The sequence below is a fragment of the Daphnia pulicaria genome, chromosome 7 (genome assembly GCF_021234035.1).
Source record: "Daphnia pulicaria isolate SC F1-1A chromosome 7, SC_F0-13Bv2, whole genome shotgun sequence".
NCBI lineage: Eukaryota > Metazoa > Arthropoda > Branchiopoda > Diplostraca > Daphniidae > Daphnia > Daphnia pulicaria.
The window spans coordinates 6862467-6883403 of NC_060919.1; the positions used below are offsets into that span (position 1 = coordinate 6862467).

Below are 20937 nucleotides of genomic sequence, written 5' to 3' on the forward strand. Positions count from 1 at the left end.
GCTTGATATAAAGATACCAGCAGCTCGAAACCTTGGCAATAAATCTCTTATGGCCGTTAGATCTGCGGTTTAATATCGAGCCCAGCAAGACCTCAACAAATCAATGTTATTCCGAACCTTCCTCTAAAAATAACAGGGGCTTTATCATCTAACCTTGATGCACACAATGTAGTATACGCTGCGCACTCTGCTATCACATTTCTCGCTTTAACCGGAAATGAAAAAAAAAGAGCGATAAAGTAGACGAGCTATTGAATGCCCAGAGATCCGGGGGATCCCAGAAAGTTTTGAAACCTGATCAACTAGATTATATACAATTTTTGTATTTCCTTCTGCTTTAGAAAGTTCACCACAGACTTCGTGGAAAAAAGGCGGGAAAAAATAAAATCAAAATAAGGATTGAAAAAATAAATAGCTCTATGGAGAACACGGCGGTGCGCACAAAATAAATGCATTTCTAGTTTCTCTATACAAGAGTTTGAAGGTGTACAGAGAATAGAACCGCATATTATTTGAATAGGGAAATAAAACGTGAATTCAAAAGTTCCTTGAAATCACGCTAGACGAACGTTTATTATTTCTTTAATCGTTGGGAAAGTCACAACTATAATAATGAGCAGGGAGAGAAAAGAGGTGAATAGAAGTTGAACGTAGAATGGGGAAATATTTAGTTGTTATATCAGTATACCAAAATACACATCGAAATACAGTATGCCAAGCAGCAGTATATTGTAGCCTACCTATCGATACTGAATTTGAAATGGTTACGAGGGATGCGGAGGATCAAATATATTCTATTACAGGAAGGCTGGTTTCCCATTATTCGGACAAAGGCAAATAGAAAATGATGGAAATATAGATTGAAGAGAAAAAAGAAATTGCAGCATTGATGTCCTGCTAGCTGTGATGACGTCTGTATATTTACTCTATACAAAAAAAACTCTATTGATCGAACCGTTACCGTCATCTTATATACTTTCTACTTTGTGCCTTCCTGATCTCGTCTGAAAAAAACTCCTGTTAAGGCTCTCGTCGTCTATTTGCCGAAAGAAAGAGAGGAAGATTGGAAACAGATAAAGATAAAAGAGAGCGACCGAGAGAGACAGAAAAAAAAAGGAGAAGTTCAAGGAAGATCTTTCATCTTTATACGTCAAATCATTTGCACGACGTTATAACCATCTTTCCTCTGTTTCCGGACTGAATGATCGTCGTTCAGCCTAGCTATCTCTAGTAGGGTAGCGCAATCTTTCGCCCATTTCTTCATCACTCGTCCAACTGTAAAAACAACGGAATGGCACGTGCCGCCAAATGAATCGATAACGGACGCCGAATAATTGAGGGACATTTTGACGACAGCAGTCGAGTAATGGACCGAATAGAAGGAGAGCCGAATCTCGTCATAATAGGCACGGGCCTGAACATTCGTATGCACGATCGCTAGGGTGAGGCTATAGGACGATGGTAAGGTCGGTCTATTTTCGGGAGGAAAAAAAAATACAGACTATAAACTAAGGTAAAGGTGGGAAGGGCTTTCTCATTTTTTTTTTTCAGTTGTGAAGTCCCGTCTCTCCTCATTCGGATTTATCAATTTTGTAACGCAAAATTGAGCGGCTATGAAAGCGCGCATTTGAGCAGGCACCATTTCTATGAAAGAATCGAATTAGGAAAATTCGATGATAAACTGGAAAGAGCACACGCTTCAAAAATCGTAAAGGCAATTAGGCAAATCAGGCGTATAAAGGTTAGACCAATTTTATAAAATATGGTTAAAATCTGTCCGATACATGCGGAACCAAAATAACCTGTCTTTTGGTTAAGTATGATAACGGGAACAGATAAAATGGTAGAACATGCACAATTAAATTCGTGACTTCTTAACCATAAATGTAAATGTCGGTTGCTTTAACAGGATTTGTAAATTTGGTACACTAATACACTGGTAGTTTTTTGGCTGATATCAGCTATGGCTGTTGTTCGCTAGATGGCAGCTAGTTGCAACTTCAATCGATCAGAGTAGATGGCGTTTTATTCCCCGTTGAGCACCAATAAAGTAGCCAATAGCCATGAAGTACTGTACTTCACGAAGTGGCTACCAAAAACCCAATGCTTTTCTTTTTACACTATACATACATTTATAGATGGCAAAATTTTAAGAATTTCGATTGCGCTTTCGAGCGAAAGACTGTGACGCTGTATATTGTCGATTTTGGGAACCATGGGTCAGGTTTTGTTTTGGTTTGTTTTATTTGATTTTCAAGGAATTCAAAAGAAATGAAAATCATCGAATTAATTAGATATTTAATATTGGATCGCGCTATTAAATCTGATACTCTTTCGATCGAAATCTGTTTCCACTTTCTACCTTTTTCAACGATCCCAAAAAATTTGAAGAGCCTAGTATGATAACGCTTTAGGAATTCGCGTAATTAATCAGGAAAATTTAAAGAATAACATTTGATTAATAACTGCAGTCCAGCATTTGAAATTCAATTTAAATCAGAATAGCCTCCATGTATCATTTCATCGTTCAACTTAAAAAAAAAGCTTTTAAAAATAAAAGTTTCTTGCCTGTTTTCTGATATATTTTTAGGGTCTCAATTTCAAGTTACCGCAAATCCCCGTGGAACTGACAACAAAACAACTCCAGAAAATGACATTTCCCTCCATGTTCCGTACGTGCAATACAATAGGGCTCAATAATTCCCTTAAACCGCTTAACTTGGATGGCCGATTTGATGGGAATTGCCAAGTAGGACGAACGGCCAAATATATATTACAGATTAAAAAAATAATCTTTGCGACATTTGATGACACTCCGCAGCCAATGTCTGTGTGACCCGGCTGCTGGTAATGTCGATCGTTTCACTTAGATCCATGTCACGATGCACTTCTGTGGTCACTGCCTAGGAACAAAAGGAACCAAGGAACCTGATATAAAGAGCCAAACAAAGCACGAATTACAAATGGACACCGAACACAAGTATAGCTTTAGACGTGTATACAGTAAAGAGCGAAAGATCGCCAATAATCATTGAATTTTTTATGTAGGCGGTATATAAGGTATACCCCATGGTATATGTACTCAAATGATCAAGATAAAACAAACAGCAGTAATGAAATCACCATCAGCAGCTGAGCAAAAGCGCAAGTTGTATTTATTATGCTGGCTTTCCATTCACTGTAAATAGCCATGGCCAAAACTGACTTCACTGAGTGACTGAATAACAACATGTCTGGGGAGTCTTGAATGTCATACCAGAAATTGAGTTTGCTAAATAACGCTAGTTCTCGACGTATGCTTGCATGGCAAGCGGCGTGCGGACAGGTCGGAATCATTCGTAATTAGACTTTTATATTTTAGTAGGAAAGAGAGTAGTATTGGAACCGCCATGTTCGAGTCTGGTCATTTCACTCCATCTACATTTCAGATATATACCTTTTGGACTATATGGTCTATGTAGAGTTCATTCAACCTAGCAACCGTCACTCAACCATCCCAGGGGTAGGAAGGGGGGGGGGAGGTCCCAACCAGCGCCAACTGCAATAGTGCTCAATATACATCACCGCAACTATAAACCAAAAAAAAAAAGCCAATATGACCTCTCTATATATTCTCTCCGTCTTTCCATTTTCTGTATTATGTACCACGAGACTAGCCTACACGTAATCTTTTGTGTGTATAGGCACCGGGAGCGGTAAACGGTGCACCCACAAATGCTTATAAGCGCCTATATATACCGCTCTATCAATAAATGACTTTTGAAATGGTTGCTGCTGGTATAAGCACTGCAATAGTTGTGTCTGGAAGGGTATACAAAACGTTTCAGTGAACGTGTCGTCATGTAATGGACTCTTAAACGGCTGCTCAAAAGAATTCGGAGACTGCTAAAGCCACTCCAACCTTATATACATACTAGGTAAATATTGTTTAACCGACAGCGGTTATATATATAGTAACGACGTAATCATATAAGCTGCGTTATTATTTATTGGGCGCCAACCATTGTGCTGTCACCATCGCAAGGCGACCTATAGCTATATTGTATAGGCTACATGACACCGTATATGCACGCCGGGCCATAATTGTCATCGATCGAGCGTCTGTTTAGTCTTGTGTTTAGTTCCTTGTTTTTATTACTTGGGAGTTTTGTTTTGGTTATGGGCGCTGCTGGCAGTAATTGTTTTCAAGATCGCAGCATATGCATCAGCAAGGTTAATTGGAAAAGACGCTGTCGGCAGCAGCCGGGAGATTCTGCTTTGGGCTATATCATGTGTATGCTCCCATTATTTCTATTGTTATCTCCATCAGAAACGATCGGGAAAATTGGATCGGGCTAAATTTGGTCGAAGGGACGTTATAGATCAATAGGGAATGAGGAAGAGTAGTGTCTTGACAAGATTGTGGGGGTGGACTTAAAAACGTGACTTTTTACAAATAATTAGAACAGAATGCTTAATTAAGTCATTATGGATAAAATTCAAAGGGACGCTTCTGAGTATTACATAATATCCTAAAGACTGGGAGCTCTATAATAACATCATAATGGAAATAATCAAAGTCCAATAATTTTCAACGGTAATTAAACCATTAGATTTAATGCTGGCCCAACATCAAGACGAATGAAGATGCTTTGAACAGAGCATCAATGTAGGCTGAAGCCTGCTGCATTTTTGCAAAAGAGACTTCTCTCGTTTCGTATGAATATTATATGCTTCATAATAATTCATATGCGGTGTTCCGAGAAATCCACACGTATTCATTTCGATTATTTGCAGATGACATAAATCCAAAATTCCGAACATTCCACGCACAAAATGTACTGCACATGTATATTAATTGCGATTTGACGTCGACAAATGTTGTACAGGACTGTGCAGCGTCCTACAACCCCACCGCTCAACAGTTATTCACATATATTATTCAGTCTGGAAATTATTGAAAAGATATCGTCTGAATTACTGAGTTGTTTGTATACATCCCACTATCCCAGATCCTTCTAAGATTTCACGGGCGCTCCAAATAATAAACCATCTCGCGTGCTCGTTCAAGTAGAACATCCTTCTATCTATCATTGTAAAACCCCCACGGATCTTCAATCAGTGAAAAAAACGACAAGATGGAGGATGTGGGAGCAAACGAAAGATATTTCGGGAAGCACACAGTCATACGTATCTATTGGACGTAATCAATATTATAAGACCGTTGCTGAGAATAGGATAGGTACTTGGAGCTTTTACACACTTGGATGAGCGACGTGTGGGAAATATATAGGATGTTGATGTCTATGCACACGGAAAGGTCATATTTATATAGAATTGAAATATAGATGTGGAGTCAGTCACCTATGACGGGTTCGCTTCCCGTGCGTCTATAAGACGACTAGTGTACCACTTGAAGATATAACGCAGCAATTATATACGAACGGGATTCTTATATATATCTAAACCTCGCATGAATATCCACTTTTGAGCAACGAAGGTATAATAGACATCCGCTTCCTCGCGTATGTGATGTAGGTTAACCACGCCAGCATATAACGCATCCAAATAATAGATATGTGTGCTGTTTGTGCGTAGGCTATATGACATATCCGAGTGATAGGCAATCCACTGTACGTCCTGTGCAGAGCGGTCTAATAGAATCGTGCGCACGATAAAAAAAGAAAAAGAGAAAAAAACTAGCATAGATGATAAGGGCAATGCGACGACAACAGTCACTACTACACCATGACGCACGTAATAACGATCAAACTTCAGATGGAGACGAGCGAGCTATTGCTGCTCCTTTTTATCCTTCCATCGTTTCCTCCCCCTCGTCTTACCCACTTCCTTATCCTTTCTGTTACCCAATATGTTGTGGAGCGACCTTTATGATTACCAGGAAAGCGGGGTGCTGGCCGGCGGCAAGTAAAACGACTTGTACGTATAGTCGTCGATATAGTCCGTGTCGACCACGAGCTTTATAGATGGGAGAGAAAATAAGTCATGTACACCATAGTTTGAGCAGTTGCGAGATAGATTGCCGCATACATTGCTCAACGTGTATACTGTATAACTAATAAACTATTGCATGGCCCAGGTTCAATCGCATCTATATATAATAAGACTCAGCTGGGGACTATAGGCAGCAATAAGAAACGTGGGTCTCAGGTTCTGTTCGTATCGCACAGAGTTCATGGCTATATACAAAGAAGGATGGAAGATAACAAGCACGCTAACGGCCTATCAATTATAATAGGCTGCGACCTATATAATACGTATAGTATATACCTGTACATGCGTACGGGAGTTCTTAGGATAGCACTCTACTATACAGACCTGCAAGGGGTGTGTCAAAAAGAAAAAAACAAACAAAAACTTGGATTGAGAAGTAGATGTTATAAAGAAAAACAAGGCAACAGCACGATAGAACCTTATAAAATATTGAACTGATTTTTTTTTGGCTGACGTCGTGGGATGAATGACCTAAGGTATAGTGTATATTAGGCTACTATTATCCGTAGTATAGCGATTAAGATATACATGCATAGACTTATTTGTACTATTCACCAATAATTCCCTATGTGATAAAAGGATATAATACAGCTCCAGTCTATACATCGTCATTAAATGAAACGCTGTTTAAGTTTAGATTATGATTAGGTATACATAATACCTTTCGTCCTCGTAACCAAAGTCCATGCTTTTGGAACTGCCGAATAAGCTATTATGACTAAGCCGGTGGTGAGGCTGGTGCTGAGGGCTCTTAATGAGCGGCTTGATGTGATGATGCTGATGCTGATGACTGCTGACGAGGCCGTCGCCGAAAACGCCCGATTTCTTCCAGTGCTGATGAGAATGTCGCTGCTGGAAGCGCACTCCCGGCTGGACAACATCCGAGGGAGGTGAGTGCCGGTCGGAGCCCACCAGCAATTCGTCCTCCTCGTCATTCTTGTCGCTTTGTCTTTTGGGATCACTCTTGAAATGAAAAAGGCCATTGGCCTGCTGGTGATGATTATTGTCTGCTGATGGCTGGCCGTTTTCTCCGGGAGTGCTATCGTTGCTGGACGGAGGGGACTCCATAGTCACTATATCTCGTCTGTATAGAATATCACACAGCACCAATTGCTGGACGATGAGGAAAAACAGAGCGCGTGTTGATGCGCGGATCTCACTTCCACTACTGAATGCTTCGTGACCCATAAGCCATAAGGCACCGGTTCCGACTTCCTAGTATTGTATATACAGCACAGGCACAGACTATGTGCAGTCCATGCTATGCACATATACCAGTCGTTTCTACATATAAAGTTCACAATCGTGGACGGCTCTGTGAAGCCTCTAGCCTATACATAAAGCCACATCCACACCATCATTGGGCCATATAGCCATCAACCAACCACTATATTAATCTATAAAGGAGAGAGAGCTAGAGAGAATTAAAAAAAAGGGCGCAGCTGGCAGCTGGCAACTGCCAGCCCACTCATGACATTCATATCTGATAATAAATGGTTAGAATTCTGCGGAATTCTGAGACTTTGCTGCACAAAGTGTGCAAGCGCCAATCTAATTGCGCTTGCACAGCTGTGTTGCTGCAGGCTGGCGTGCGCATAGCACATTTCAGCAAACGTGTGATGTGACTTTTGCACCCCGAGGCCTGATTGTTGATTATAGTGCACATTTGATAGACACGTCTAAGACTATAATATTTCCATCTGTATTCAGAGGTGTTGTTGGGGCCCATAGAACAGTATACCGTCCTACTATTGGAATATATAACTTTTGACTTTTGGGAGCTATACAGTAATAATAATAACTGATGATGATTTATTTATACATAATACCTACGCATCGCCAATTAGTTTGATTATTTCATATAGTGGATCAAGTATTCGATCATTGAAGATTCCAGTTTAATTTAAAATCCAATTACATTTGAACCGTGTAAGCAGAGCACTTCTCTTTGAAAAACAGATGATGTTAAAGTTCTTTTTTTACTTAGAATCAATATAGGCTACTACCACAAGCAATGCTGAAAACGGTTTTGAGAATTTTAAGAATCGCGCATATTTGTTAACCGGCTAATAACGGCTATAGCATGTGCTGCAGTTGCCATTTGTACACTGTATGCATAAATCATGTTACGACATGTAAAAGATATAAAACTGTTGATGACGCCTTCCTGCTGCGCATACATGCATAATACAAAATCCGGCAACATCATAAATTGCACATACAATAAATTTTTTTTTTTTTCTTAAAAAAAAACAACAAAAACAAATGGCATCTTTACTACATTGTTATATCACGAAACCTTTGGATGGTATACACACACTGTTCACAGAACACACGAACACGGCCAACTGCTAGTTTTTCGTTTTATTTATTTTTCATTCCCTCGATGTGTCTTATATACTTGAGGCTCTTCCGGATTGCCAATGTCCCACATAATGAAAAACCGGATGAGTCGTCAAAGTTTCCTTTTTGTTATTATCCCGGGATATGTATATACTCTCGTCATCCTCTCCAACGTACAAACCCCTTTTTTATATATGCAGCGTCCCGAACTTTTCGTTCTATATACTTGAGGGATTCAAATTCTAGGGGCCTAACACGCCACGGGAACCGAGATTGGATCGGGCCGTTGGGCCCTCTGACAGATCATAGGTCCGCATTCTCCAGAGAGCATCTGGGATTGATGGGGTGATTTATATCCGTTTTTTTTTCTCTCTCTTCTATAAAGCGTATAGGGATTTGCCATCACAACATTATGCATCTCACACTTCAACATAATTAGACAAGAATGGCCTACAGCACCAAAACCGGAAGACTGCCAACAAGCTGATTCGATAATAAACACCCGGTTTACTATATTGCCGGTTTAAAATGAGCCTGCATAGCGCGCCATTTTACATGGCAGGCCTAACTTTGTTGCTGTGCTGTTGAAATGTATATGGGCGATATAGACGGACCAGAATTTGGCACTATAAATTCGGGGCAAAGGGTGTAAGTGATTCGCAACAGTTGCCAACCGCTCGGTTTTCCCAATAGTCACGATATGTTACATGTTAAGTCCCAAACATCGGCGACGTTGATGGCGTTCCCTCCTGTATCCCCTCTATCGTCAATATATATAAGCCCTATAGATTATACAAGGATAAACATTGCGTACATGGCAAATATGGATGTTGTAAACTTGTGTACAGCTTATAAAATAAGAAAAGGGGGAAAAAAAGAGAAGTTGAAGCAACAGGCGCCGAGTGGTGCTGACGTAAAAACGACGACCACTATATATAGCAAAAAAGAGGAGGAAATAATCAATAAAACATAATCTACATTCTTAGTAAAGATTGACTTGTATACGATAAGCTCGACTATCTCATAGGCTTTTTGATAAATTCAATAATCGGCACAATGCATTTATGACTATACACAGAACACCATTATGGCGTCATTGTCAAATTTGATCCTATGATCGTCCAAGAATAGCTTTTGTTCTTTTGCGATCTAGAAAATTAACTGATTTTTCTCTTGCCTGTAGGCTATGCCCAGTTTTCGAGGAAAATACCGTGGGCTCGGGAATTCTAAAGTATCCTAAGCGGGGACTATATGTAATAAGAGATTAGTTCCAGTATATAAGTTGTCTAGACATCACAAGCGCGTCAACACCGCGACAAATCTAATATTCATGCCATACATTTTTAAGCAGCGTGTTTCATTCCTCTGTTGTATACGCTGTTGCATACATTATATAGAGAAATTGAATCTTTTTCTATTATATTAACTGTGTCTGCTGCGGTTATCAAAGAATCCGATCGGAAAAACTATGGATAATACATTTATATACGTTGCTGTGGACCCCTAGCTGCGTTCGAAAAATTATAATCTGCTTTAGACTATATTTTGAAAAGAAAATAGAACGGCATTTTTACTGTTCTGTATGACGCACTATGCCATTATGCATATATAGCTTTGGCGAATTTCTAGAGGCTATATAGAGACCAGTGCTGCGGTAGAATATAAGCAATTTTCAATCTATACTGCCGCTGATGTATAAAACATTTTCCCCCGTTTGAACTCATCTTTCGGAGACGCGTATGAGCCTCTCGTCATTGCAGAGGCTTCCGAGCTCAAAACGCGTCGCCGGAATCGATCGCTAGTTGAAGAGAGAGAGAGAGAGAAGGGAACGCGCGCGGAACCCAGTCAACCGTAAATAGACTAACAAGAAAGAGAACATATATAAATACGAAGACAAGTCTGAGAGATTGAGGCCTTTGAATCCAGTGAAATTAAACGACGAGTGGAATGGAGAAATCCAGCAGGAGATTTACAGCAGCAGCAGCGGTAGTATTCATCTAATACACTTCTCTACATGCTCTGTCATAAGCTCATATAAAGGCCACTACATAAAGCCGCATAGTTTTGTATCCCTCCAAACTTGTACGACAGCATACGACGTTGTCTCTCAATAAATGCTCAAATGACAGCATCATCACAAGAAGCTTTTATAGATTGAAGACGAAAATAAAAGCAAGATTTAAATCTACCACTCTACAAATGGATGGAACCAGGATGGAACAACCTTGATGGTAATATCTTCAAACAAGTGTTATTATATATGCGTTTCGTGAAAATGAATATTAGAACATTCGGCGATTGCTCAATTGACTTTTTATCTATCAAACTTTCACATTGTCTAGATGAGACACTTGTGTCTAAGCACCAATTTCCAAATAAGTGGATAAATGTTGCCCAATCTTATGGCTCAATCGCTTCCCCGTTATTTTATGAATAATAAGCCTCGTTTATACTCAGTTGCTCGCAGTGTTGCTATGTGCGGGATATGTACACTTTCACAATATTTGCCGCGCTGCAGGAGTTTGTGACGTCACGCTCAGCGGTGAGTCACTCACCCACACGAAAGGTTGGTGGGCGAATTCTATAAAGGAATTCTCAGGAGTGCTAGGTCATCGACATTCAAACTAATATAGTGCCGCCCAAGGCTTAGAATGTTTCCTCACAGCAACTCGGTGCTTTTTCATTCGAAAGTATATTATTAAATGTATAATGTGTAGAGATGTATAATACGCAAAACTTGGTGCATATAGTACAGCAGGAGACTATATCGCTTTGCTCACAACTTTTCCCATTATCAAGGAGAGCGACGGAGTCGCGGCCGCGGAAGAATCACGCACGAGTCTTTTCACAAGAAGACCGGCCCGCGTGCCGTGATGGGATGTGATTCAAAATGTTTAGTGACCAGAATTTCGTACTCTCTGTTATCCTGGGTCGCTATGGGAGAGGAAATTCTATTATACCATGTACTATAAAGAGGTTAATTGAAGCCCAGCAGGAATTAGATCATACAAGTTTGTTTGATACAGCCTTTACTGCGTAATGGAATTTTATATTGTTGAGGTTGAAATGACTAAAATAGTCTATTTTCCGAATATTATGTATTCAACGTCATTTTTAAAATGTAGATGATGCGAATAATATCTCCCCGTTTGTATCGGTTTTACATTGCGCAAGAGTTGTAATCAAAGTTAGAGCACAAGGCGAGTGTTTATACATCATCAAAGAGGAAATTGAATAAAATCTCCAGGATGCTGTGTGGTGCTGCTTGATGATGCATCCGTATACAAAAAACAAAAAAAACAAAAAAAAAGCATCAGAGAGAAACAGCGCAAAATACAAGCTCGTCGCTCCCGCCGTGGTCGGCGATCGATAGCGCATTCCCCGTCATCCTCCTGTGAACACGCACACGGCATCGTGCAATACAAAGACGTCGACATCTTTTTTTCACCCCCCCCCCCCCCCCCCAGCAGAATAAACGGGAAAAAAAACACAGGTCCACAATCCCACGCGCTGTCGTGAGGTAAATAGCCCCAGACGTATAAACATGCACGGAGAGACCGCGCACCGTTTCTCTCTCTCCAGCAGCTACACGTATATCTTTATATAGATGGACTCTGTTCCACCCATCTCCTGTATACGTAAAAGTCTCTGCTGGCCCATGAATACTACAGGGGATATTGATTGATAACAATGCCTCGTCATTGGAAATCGATTTATTGAATGTTTGTGGTAGATAGCTACTCGACTGCGAGACCGGTGTGGCGTGCGTATACTATAGCCGATCTATAAATCTAAAGAATTATATAGCTGCAGCATTGTTTGTGTGTGCAGGCTATATCTATCCCCTAAACATGCAGTTTTCACTTCAATCTGTCGCACGATATATTTCTTCTTTCAATCTGTTAGATGAATGCTAGCTCAACTCTGTGACTACAAAAAGAAGCGACTTCCATTTCGGAGAAACGCGAACCGTATTATTCTGCAACCTGTGGCGGGTTTTCATTCACGAAAATGCGTGCAAATGGACAGTCAGACATGTAATCTATTAAAGGAAGACATGGCTGTATATCGTTCGTCTTGATCTGAATAATAAAAAACAAAGAGAATAACAACGCAGCAGCTTTGGCTTGGATGCTGCGCTGTGACTTATTCTGCGGCGCAATATCAGCGCTATTGTTCCTGTCACATGTAGTGCGACTGATTCTACTTTAAAAAAAAAAGAGCACCAACTTTTCCTCTGTAATATGTATAGAAAAAGAAAGAACAAGAACTTATTAGAACAATGCCGAATTCAAGACTTTCCATTGCTTTCACCAAGGAAATCAAAGGTAAAATGTTGCAAGACTGACATTTATACACTGGTTACTTTATTGGTTACCTTGACAACCGATTTACCGTGGTGGTTATGCACCGACAAAATAAAAAAAAAAAAACAAAAAAAAACAAAACAACAAGAATGTGTTGCAAATGGGGTAAAAATGTTTAGGTGCGATGCAGCCCGCGTATAATGTGTCGAAATATATTTTCGTCGTGTCACAAACGAACTTCTTGCGTGCTACCCAAAACTTTCTTGGTGATGGCATGTCTATAATTAGTCCCGCTATATCCACTTAACGGAACCTAATTTTGGAATAGCTCCTTTATTCCGCCTTACACAGCAATAAAAAGTGGATAAGAAACAGAATTGAGAAATACCAATAACATCCGGCAATTTCATCAAATGAATTAATAAAACGATTTGAAAAAAAAGGCGGGACTATTTTTTCGACATAAATAAGAAAAGCGATGAAAAATGTTTAAATCGATCCATATATTTGATAAAAAGAGATGGTTACTGGTTAGAGAAAATAATGAAATATCCGGTATGTCTCGTGATCGTCGATCTCCCGAGACGATATGTCGAGATGCTGTTGTCAACCGGGAACACTCAACGCATATTACAGGACAACAAGTCGATCAAATAAAAGAGAAAGAAGCTTCGAATAAATGCATGCGTCATGTATATAAGTGTGACAGCACTTACCTTTCGCCGTCGTCATTGAAAAAGTCGCCTCCACCCAGGAGCAGTCCTCCCAGATCGCGGAAACGGAAACGCGGTGGCAATGCCGGAAGATCGCCGCCAATCTCCAGAGACGTGGCTAGTGTGTTGAGCGAAATCATTTTACGGTGTGAATTTCCCCCCGTTTTTCACCAACAATGTAGATATCCCGTGTTCCCGTCGCACTCGTCAGCAAAGTCAAAGGGTTTTCTTTCGAAAAAAGCGCTCCGCCGATTAGACATTCACAGTTTCTCACGTACGAAAAAAACGTCAAATATTACAACGGGGCAGCCACTGGCAGGCAGGCGATCGAGCGCGCGCGCGCGCGGAGTCTATCCGTCTGTGCTGATGCTGCTGGCCCGGCCGGTGTATAATATTGTAGTAGTATAGTACCTTTGTGTGCAGTTATAACGTCGAGAAACGATAGAATATTCTCCGTGATGAAAAAGGGGGAAAAAGTAAAATAGAGTTCGGCGAGAAGAAATGAGTCTATCGGGTAATGTATGTTACAAGAGCACAGAGCGATAGTAATATACATATGCACGCTATCCTATGTAAGAAATGAAATGAGTCTAACAGGATCTTTTGATTTCCTACACGCCCGTTACGCACACGTCCCGCAGCGACGGTGCTCTGATGACTGACTTCCAGTTCATCAAAGGTTGGAGAAAACCTGGCTGCTCCACCCCCTAAAGGCACTCACTGGCTGCTCCTCTTTGCTGGCTGTGTGCTGTAGCTAGCTGGATATTGCGTGCACACAGCATCCGCCGAGGCACACCAACAGCAGCTCTCATGAACCAGCAGAGCGAGAGAGAGCATGTCCTATATACTACTATACCAGACGTGAAAGGATATTTGGGCGGCAGACAGAGAGAGAGGGAGGATGTATGTAGTGGGGTGTGGTGACGGGAGAGCAAGAGCTCCATATACCTTTCGAGGACCGCGCAGCAGCAGCAGCTGAAAGAGATACTTACATAATACGTAAGCAGATCGAAATCATAACTCCCGCGTCGTTATAGATCCCGTCTACAAACAAACCATGGCTAAATATATATACGTATACAGCACACAACCAATTTTGACCAATTTCGACTTTTCGCTTGGTTTGTATTGCAGACGTAATCACCCGCTCTTATTGCTAATTCCTGCGGGATCCGGAACCCATCCATTCCACTTTTCGAAAATAAAACATGAAAACGAAAAACATGCGGGGGAAATAAACTAACAAGGCGCGAAGAAATTGATTATCTTATTCGTCGCCAAGTGCTCACAGACAGTTCACACGGCCGATCTCTAACAAAATGTGTTAACGGGAAAGCGCATGTCAAATTTTTTGACAAGAAAGTCTGTCACGCGTGTCAAGGATGAGAAATAAATAAATAAAAAAACGTGTTAAATCCTGATGGGATGATTGCTGGTGTACGCCCACGCGTATCAGCTTGAAATGATTTTTGGCATAAATTTTCTTGCCGCAGGATAAAAAATGATGCGATTGATGTCTTTGAAAAATTTTGAGATCGGAAAAATTAAATATGAAATTAACGATGATTAAAGACAGTTTGATTACCTAGTCTTTTTTTAAAACAAGATGAACCATTATTTTAGTAGAGATTTGTTTCTTAAATTGTTGTTATTTATTTATAGAGAAACTTGGGAGTAAGCAAAACTTGTTCATTAATCCGTCTCATTCAAAAGAGCGTTAGACTTATTTCTTCAACTTTTTGTTTTTCCATCCACGTCTGATTTACAGTTTCCGATGTGGGCGGATATAGGCCTGAAGGGTTCCAATGGTAGACAGCGACACAGCGTATATCAGTTTTGTATCCGTTGCCTGGAGTTGGAGTGGATGAGTAGTATCCCGGGGCATCCTGCCTTTCCTCTGATTCCCGACTCTCACACTTTGTGTAGGATTTGAAAATATATCTTTGGATCAAACTTGTCTTGAATTCCATGACCTGATTTGTAGGCGACTGGGGATGGTAGGAGGTTTCCGAGAAACGAATTTTATAAGTGAAAGTTAGAGTCGCAAATCAATAATCTAACTTCTCGTAATTTCGGCGTTTGGCAATCTATTATTCCCTATAGGCTATATACGGGTGTATAGCAAGCGATTATCCATTCAAAAGTTTTCAGGTACACACAATAAACGTCATTCCCTTGTAAGATTAGCATCGATGGAAATCTAACTTTTGGCTGCTAAAGGAAGTTTGGGTCCCCTTGACTCGGAGATGTAGAGTGGCTTGGCGAAAAGGAGGAAAGTTTGTTATCCTATTACACATGCCGCTCTTGACACTATCTAACGACAAGTCTAACGATCTTTTGCCGTCTTTTGCGTACGTCATATTTGATGATCTCCATCCATTCCGCCGAAATCGTCATTGAATCTAATAAGAACAGAAGTGATCACGATTGTTAAAATTTATAGGTCGATTTGTTTTAACATCCAAGTGTTGTTCAAGATACAAATAATACTAGTAAAACAAAATCGGTTCAAGTTAGCAACCTAAGCTGCTGAAGCAACAACAATGTACTGTAAATATTGGTGTAATAAAATTGATATCTCCCTAGTTTGATATTTATCCTATATCTTGTCTGCTCATGTATTAAGATATGCTTATCTTCTTCGTGCTACATAAAAACAAATTATCATTTTATCTTTATCATACGACTCGCGATTGCTGGTCTAACGGGAGCGAAAAACTTATTTGTGCAAAGTGCAAACGGTTAGAATATTACTCACAGATGGCGATGTGGTCTTGACACTTCTTATTTTCCCGCCCTTTATTGTAGCAGAAGCAACATCGAAATCACACATCTGTGGCTGTGTATTTGTTTCAGCAATTTTCTGAAGTTTTCAAGTGTCGGAGTGTTGGTTTCGGTATAATCGGAAATAAATTATTGCAGGAGAAGTTTTGACAGGTAGGATGTTTTCTTTTTCCTATGAAAATCTTGTAACAAGTGTAGTTAATTTTTTAAAAAGTTTCAAGAAATCTCTTGGAAATGACTAAATGGTGTTATTATTTGAAATAATAAGTGACATTTTCTCTCTTTATTGATTTGAATAGAATTCATATGATGAAATATATGTTTTGTTCAACTAATGTATCTAGCTGATGACAGGAATTTTGTTTTGATTTTCCCAGGTACGTAAGCAATGGCAGAACGACCTGAAGACTTAAACCTTCCCAACTCAATAGTAGCAAGAATCATAAAAGAATCCTTGCCAGAAGGTGTTAATGTGTCTAAAGAGGCTAGAACCGCCATTGCTAAAGCTGCTTCTGTATTTGTTCTCTATTGCACATCATGCTCTAACAATCTGGCTATGAAAGCTAACAGAAAGGTGAATCACAGAATCAGAAATTTTTTTTCCATTCTCTCAGTTATTAACTAAAATTTTTTTGTTAAATAAAGATCATCAGTGGCCCGGATGTCCTGGGAGCAATGGCTGACATGGAATTCGAAAGATTTATTGAACCACTACAGGCTTCTCTTGAAGGTAATTTCTCTTTTTCAAAACAATTTTTAGAATGTCAACATGTTCTTTTCTTTTACAGTGTACAAGAAAGCACAGAAGGAACGCAAAGAAGCTATGGCTAAACGGAAACAGGAAAAATCCGACAAAAAACCGGAAGATATTGAAGAAGGATCAGATGAAGGTGGAGAAAATGATAATGGAAATGATAATGAAAATGACAATGAAAATGATAATGAAAATGATAATGAAAATGATAATGAAAATGAAAAGGAGAATGAGGATGAAGAAGTGGATGAATGATCTTAAATGACAAAAAAATGTGTGATAAAATTTGTATTCGCACGACAAAAAAATTAATAAAAGAAAAAAAACACGACCTCAAATAGTTTGTATACTGTAAAAATTAAAGTGTGATTTACGTCTCGAAACGACAGTAGCAACAGACAAGATAAAAATGAAGAAAACATTTTTTAAGGATGCCAAAGGCACAAAGATATGACCGATGAAAAGCTAAAAAGCAAATAAATAACATTATGAGTGAACCTGCAGTCGTTTAGCGATGGTTGCCCGGCACATTGGGCATTGATTTAACTTGTTGCCACATCGAGAACAACAACATAAGTGTCCACAAGAAAGGAATATAACTTGGCACTGTTTAATATAAATGCAATTAGAATGAATTCGTTTTGAAAAATTGAACTGTAATAAATGTAAGCTTACTGAACTGTCCAAGCATATGACGCAATTAGTTTCCATAAAAACTTCCATCAGAGGAGCGGATGCCACCTCCTCATCATCGAGTACAGAGGAAGGCGCACTTGGAAGATACTGTTGTGCATGTTGAATATTATCAGGCATGTTATCGATTAGACGCTGATACTGGACAAGCCAATAGTCGGCCGCTTGGTTCTGTCGCTGGACTTCCATTTCTTCCAAGAGGTGTTTTAGATCTTTACGACGCAGCTGCTGTTGCTCTATTAACTGGGAAAGCAAGTCAGCCAGTTGTATACGATTTTCCGAGAGCAAGTTCTAGGATCGATAAGAAAAAAAAAAGGAATTAAGAAATGACCAAATTAAAGTCATATTTCAGACTTTGCACTCACGTTAGTAATGTCGATTTGCCTGCTTTTGCGCTGTAATTCCCAAGCGGTAAGCTGATTAAGTTTATCTACTACGGCTCGAATATCTTCGCTAAGCTGGGTGGTCCGCCGATCACGCTGGGATAACAATGACGAAAATGCTTGGTACTGCCAAGATTCTTCTTCTAATAACGACATGACTAGAGCAGCTTGGTCTTTTTGCCGATGCTGCAAAATTTGGTCAATCTGACGATTTTTTACTTCATCCCTAAAAATAAACCATAAAAATCTTTTAATACCAACAAAATTGTGTTCGATAATAATGCTTAGGCTTACTCCATTTGCACCACATTGAATAGGGTTTTATTCAACATTGTTTTCTGACTGGATATGTCTTGTTCAAGCTGGGTTTTCATAGCATCTGTTCAAGAAGTGACCGGATTTTTACAAGTTATAACATTTCAACTTGTGATAATGATTTACTCAAAATATCTTCTTTTCTAAGATTCTTGAATTCTTCTAACTTGAGGGCCAGTAGGCAATGACATTGATTTTCTTCTGCTTTTACTAGATCCTGAAGTTGTATCTGATCTCTGTGGGCCTGGATATTTTTTAATACATAAACAATACTGGCTTCCATTTCAGCTTCAGTTTTATAAAGCTGTTCTGAAAACTTTTGCCTTGATGCTTCCTGTTGCTGATGAATCTCTGCAAGTCGACTTTCAACTTCTTTTTGGCTTTCAGTAATATGCTTCAGAAACTGTAATAATAAAAATTGAAATCACAACAAAAAAACAAAATAAATTTAAATTATTTACGGAAATTTAACCTTATTATGATTTGCTTGAGAGAAATTTTTAAGTTGGGCTTCTTCTGCCAACCGTTTTGCCTGTTGTTCTTCAAAAGCCAGTAATTCCGTTCTTCTTCTTTCCTACTAACATAAATTTACAACTTGTCTAGAAAGATTTACAAAACAGATAACATTTCATGTCAGACCTTCTGCTGTGCTAGAGCTGCTAGACTTTGCTAAAAACAATTGAAGCAGTTAGTTATTAAATTATTACAAATAAAAGGTTTTTGCCAAATTTTTAAGATATGTATGGAGTCCAACTCTTATTTTACTCGGACAACTATTGATTCATACCTCAGTCTCCATCTGAGAGTGTTCAATGAAGTTAACCAACTGGCCACTTTGTGTGGATATTTTTTTGGCACTGGATTTGGAAGATGAGTTACCCATGACTATTCGTATTCTGCTAAACACTTCGTCGACAGCTTTTCACGGCTTTTCGTCAACATAGTATCCCAAAAACGTTTGCCATTTTTTTAAGGATGCCGATTGCAGAAGATGACAGCGACTGCAGACGATGGCGACGGACGTCAGCTGACCCTCCCCCTCCTTAAGTTGCGCAAGCGTGCCAGAGATATAACAGAGTTAGATTGGTCAGATTGGCCTCTCCTATCTAGTAGATGAACGATGCAACAGAGACGGTTGAACCTATTACAATGCCGGTTCCGGTTGGCCATAGCAATATTGCGTCAATTTTTCTATTTGCCATAATACGTTGTACAGTTTTGTTGATTATTAACAAGCAATCCACCACTCTTGCGCAACGAATTCATGAAACCGTTTTTTCCCATTCCGCTATGGGACCTTAAAATCTGAAAATTCAGGCCTACCCAGTTCTTGCTACTCCAGATTCGCCTGTTTTTCAGGATTCGAATTTTTCCTGCGGTTCGGGGGATATTTTATTTTAAAGTTTGGGCTTTAAATTTTTTTTTTTCAATTAGGGGGGGGGGGGGGTCTTCATTATCGTTTTTTGGGAAAAAGCGACAATTAAAAAAAAACTAATTCGCAAAAGAGTTTGCTTGGCCACTCCTCAATGCAAATCCAAAAGGAAATCGTTTTCCGGATTGGATTCACAGAGTTATTAAAAATCTAGTAAAGTGCTAATTTTGCCAGATTCCCACCCAACCTAGCAGCCATTTATTATCACCTCTCCTTCGTACTCCTGGCGGATGAAAAAAGTTTTTTTTTCAAAGTTTTGGTTTTTTAAATTTAAAAAAATTGATTTTAACAAGCAATCTCCCACTCAACCGCACCAAAATACCCCCTTTTTTACGGAGGTCATTTTCGGATTGTAATCCGGAAAAGGACTCTAAAAATCCGGACTAAGTCTATTCTGCTCAAAATCGCAAGGCAATTCCAACGGAATAAAGTCCGGATTTTTATCTTGTTTCGTTCCCGAGACAATTGGGATTGAAAATCGTGAAATATCACGAAAACCCAAAGTCTCCCCCTCCGACTACATCCCTTTTAGCCGTATAGACCTTATAAAGATCCAAAGGTATGGGTCCAATAATAGGTTAGAAAAACAAATACATATTATTTTCTCTAAAAAGGAAGAATTTCTATTTAGAAACATTTTTTTTTTAATTTTTAGGTTATTAGGGAGGTCCAAAAAACGGACGATTTATGGGCAAACAATTATTTTATTGGTTGTTCCCTTACTACTGAGACTTTTAATAACTATCAGTAATTTTTTTAAAGATTTGCATTAGTGAAGACCATAACAGGTAATTTTTTAAAATGCAATACATCGGCCGTAAGAGGAATAAAAACGGTGGTGCCAACTTACATACTGCCCTACTTGCCCCATTCTTCCCTACCTTGTTAATATTCTCACATAACCCTTCCTTATAATAAAATTTTTACTGCAAATGGCATTAATTTTAAATTGAAAATAAGGGTATTTTTATAAATCAATTTTGATCTATTAAATCAAAAAAATTGAAATTATGAAAAATGAGCGATTCAACAGTATTTGCTACGCCACGCTACTCAAGGTGGTGTAAACGAAACCAACGTGGTTGGGATGCAAATTTCATAAAAAATAGGTTCATATTTCCTTTTTTAACTTCAGAAACAATCCCCTCCTCAAAATCATTTGCTAGGTTTGTAAAAGAGATTTAGCTCATTAAAATCAGACTAAAACGGAATAGGAAGG

The 20937-nt window shown here is 39.3% G+C and overlaps 3 protein-coding genes across 5 annotated transcripts in view; 1 reads left to right on the forward strand and 2 right to left on the reverse strand.

Moving 5' to 3' along the window:
- Positions 1-13999, reverse strand: part of LOC124351119 (potassium channel subfamily T member 2-like) — a 41688-nt gene extending 27689 nt beyond the window's left edge. The window contains exon 1 of the mRNA XM_046801883.1: positions 13361-13999. Coding sequence (XP_046657839.1) covers positions 13361-13497 — 137 coding nt within the window. The 5' untranslated portion in view covers positions 13498-13999. The remainder of the gene's footprint in view (positions 1-13360) is intronic.
- Positions 14000-16141: 2142 nt separating this feature from the next.
- On the forward strand, positions 16142-17346 carry LOC124348440 (DNA polymerase epsilon subunit 3-like). Of its 3 annotated transcripts, XM_046798654.1 has the most exons (5): positions 16142-16294; positions 16519-16715; positions 16787-16871; positions 16930-17076; positions 17113-17346. In XM_046798654.1, exons 2-5 carry the CDS (start codon positions 16530-16532, stop codon positions 17148-17150), a joined length of 456 nt encoding a protein of 151 aa, XP_046654610.1. In that variant the 5' UTR covers positions 16142-16294; positions 16519-16529; the 3' UTR covers positions 17151-17346. The 3 variants fall into 3 exon arrangements, with proteins under 3 accessions (XP_046654610.1, XP_046654607.1, XP_046654608.1); XM_046798651.1 differs by having other exon boundaries at positions 16930-17346; XM_046798652.1 differs by having other exon boundaries at positions 16144-16294; positions 16496-16715; positions 16930-17346.
- LOC124348439 (E3 ubiquitin-protein ligase LRSAM1-like) lies at positions 17169-19330 on the reverse strand. The gene is made up of 8 exons (XM_046798650.1): positions 19074-19330; positions 18926-18955; positions 18759-18860; positions 18413-18689; positions 18266-18350; positions 17954-18197; positions 17571-17879; positions 17169-17501 (listed from the first exon to the last, which is right to left on the reverse strand). The coding sequence occupies exons 1-8, from the start codon at positions 19167-19169 to the stop codon at positions 17382-17384; spliced, it is 1263 nt and encodes a 420-aa protein (XP_046654606.1). The 5' UTR covers positions 19170-19330; the 3' UTR covers positions 17169-17381.
- Between the last annotated feature and the right edge of the window lie 1607 nt (positions 19331-20937).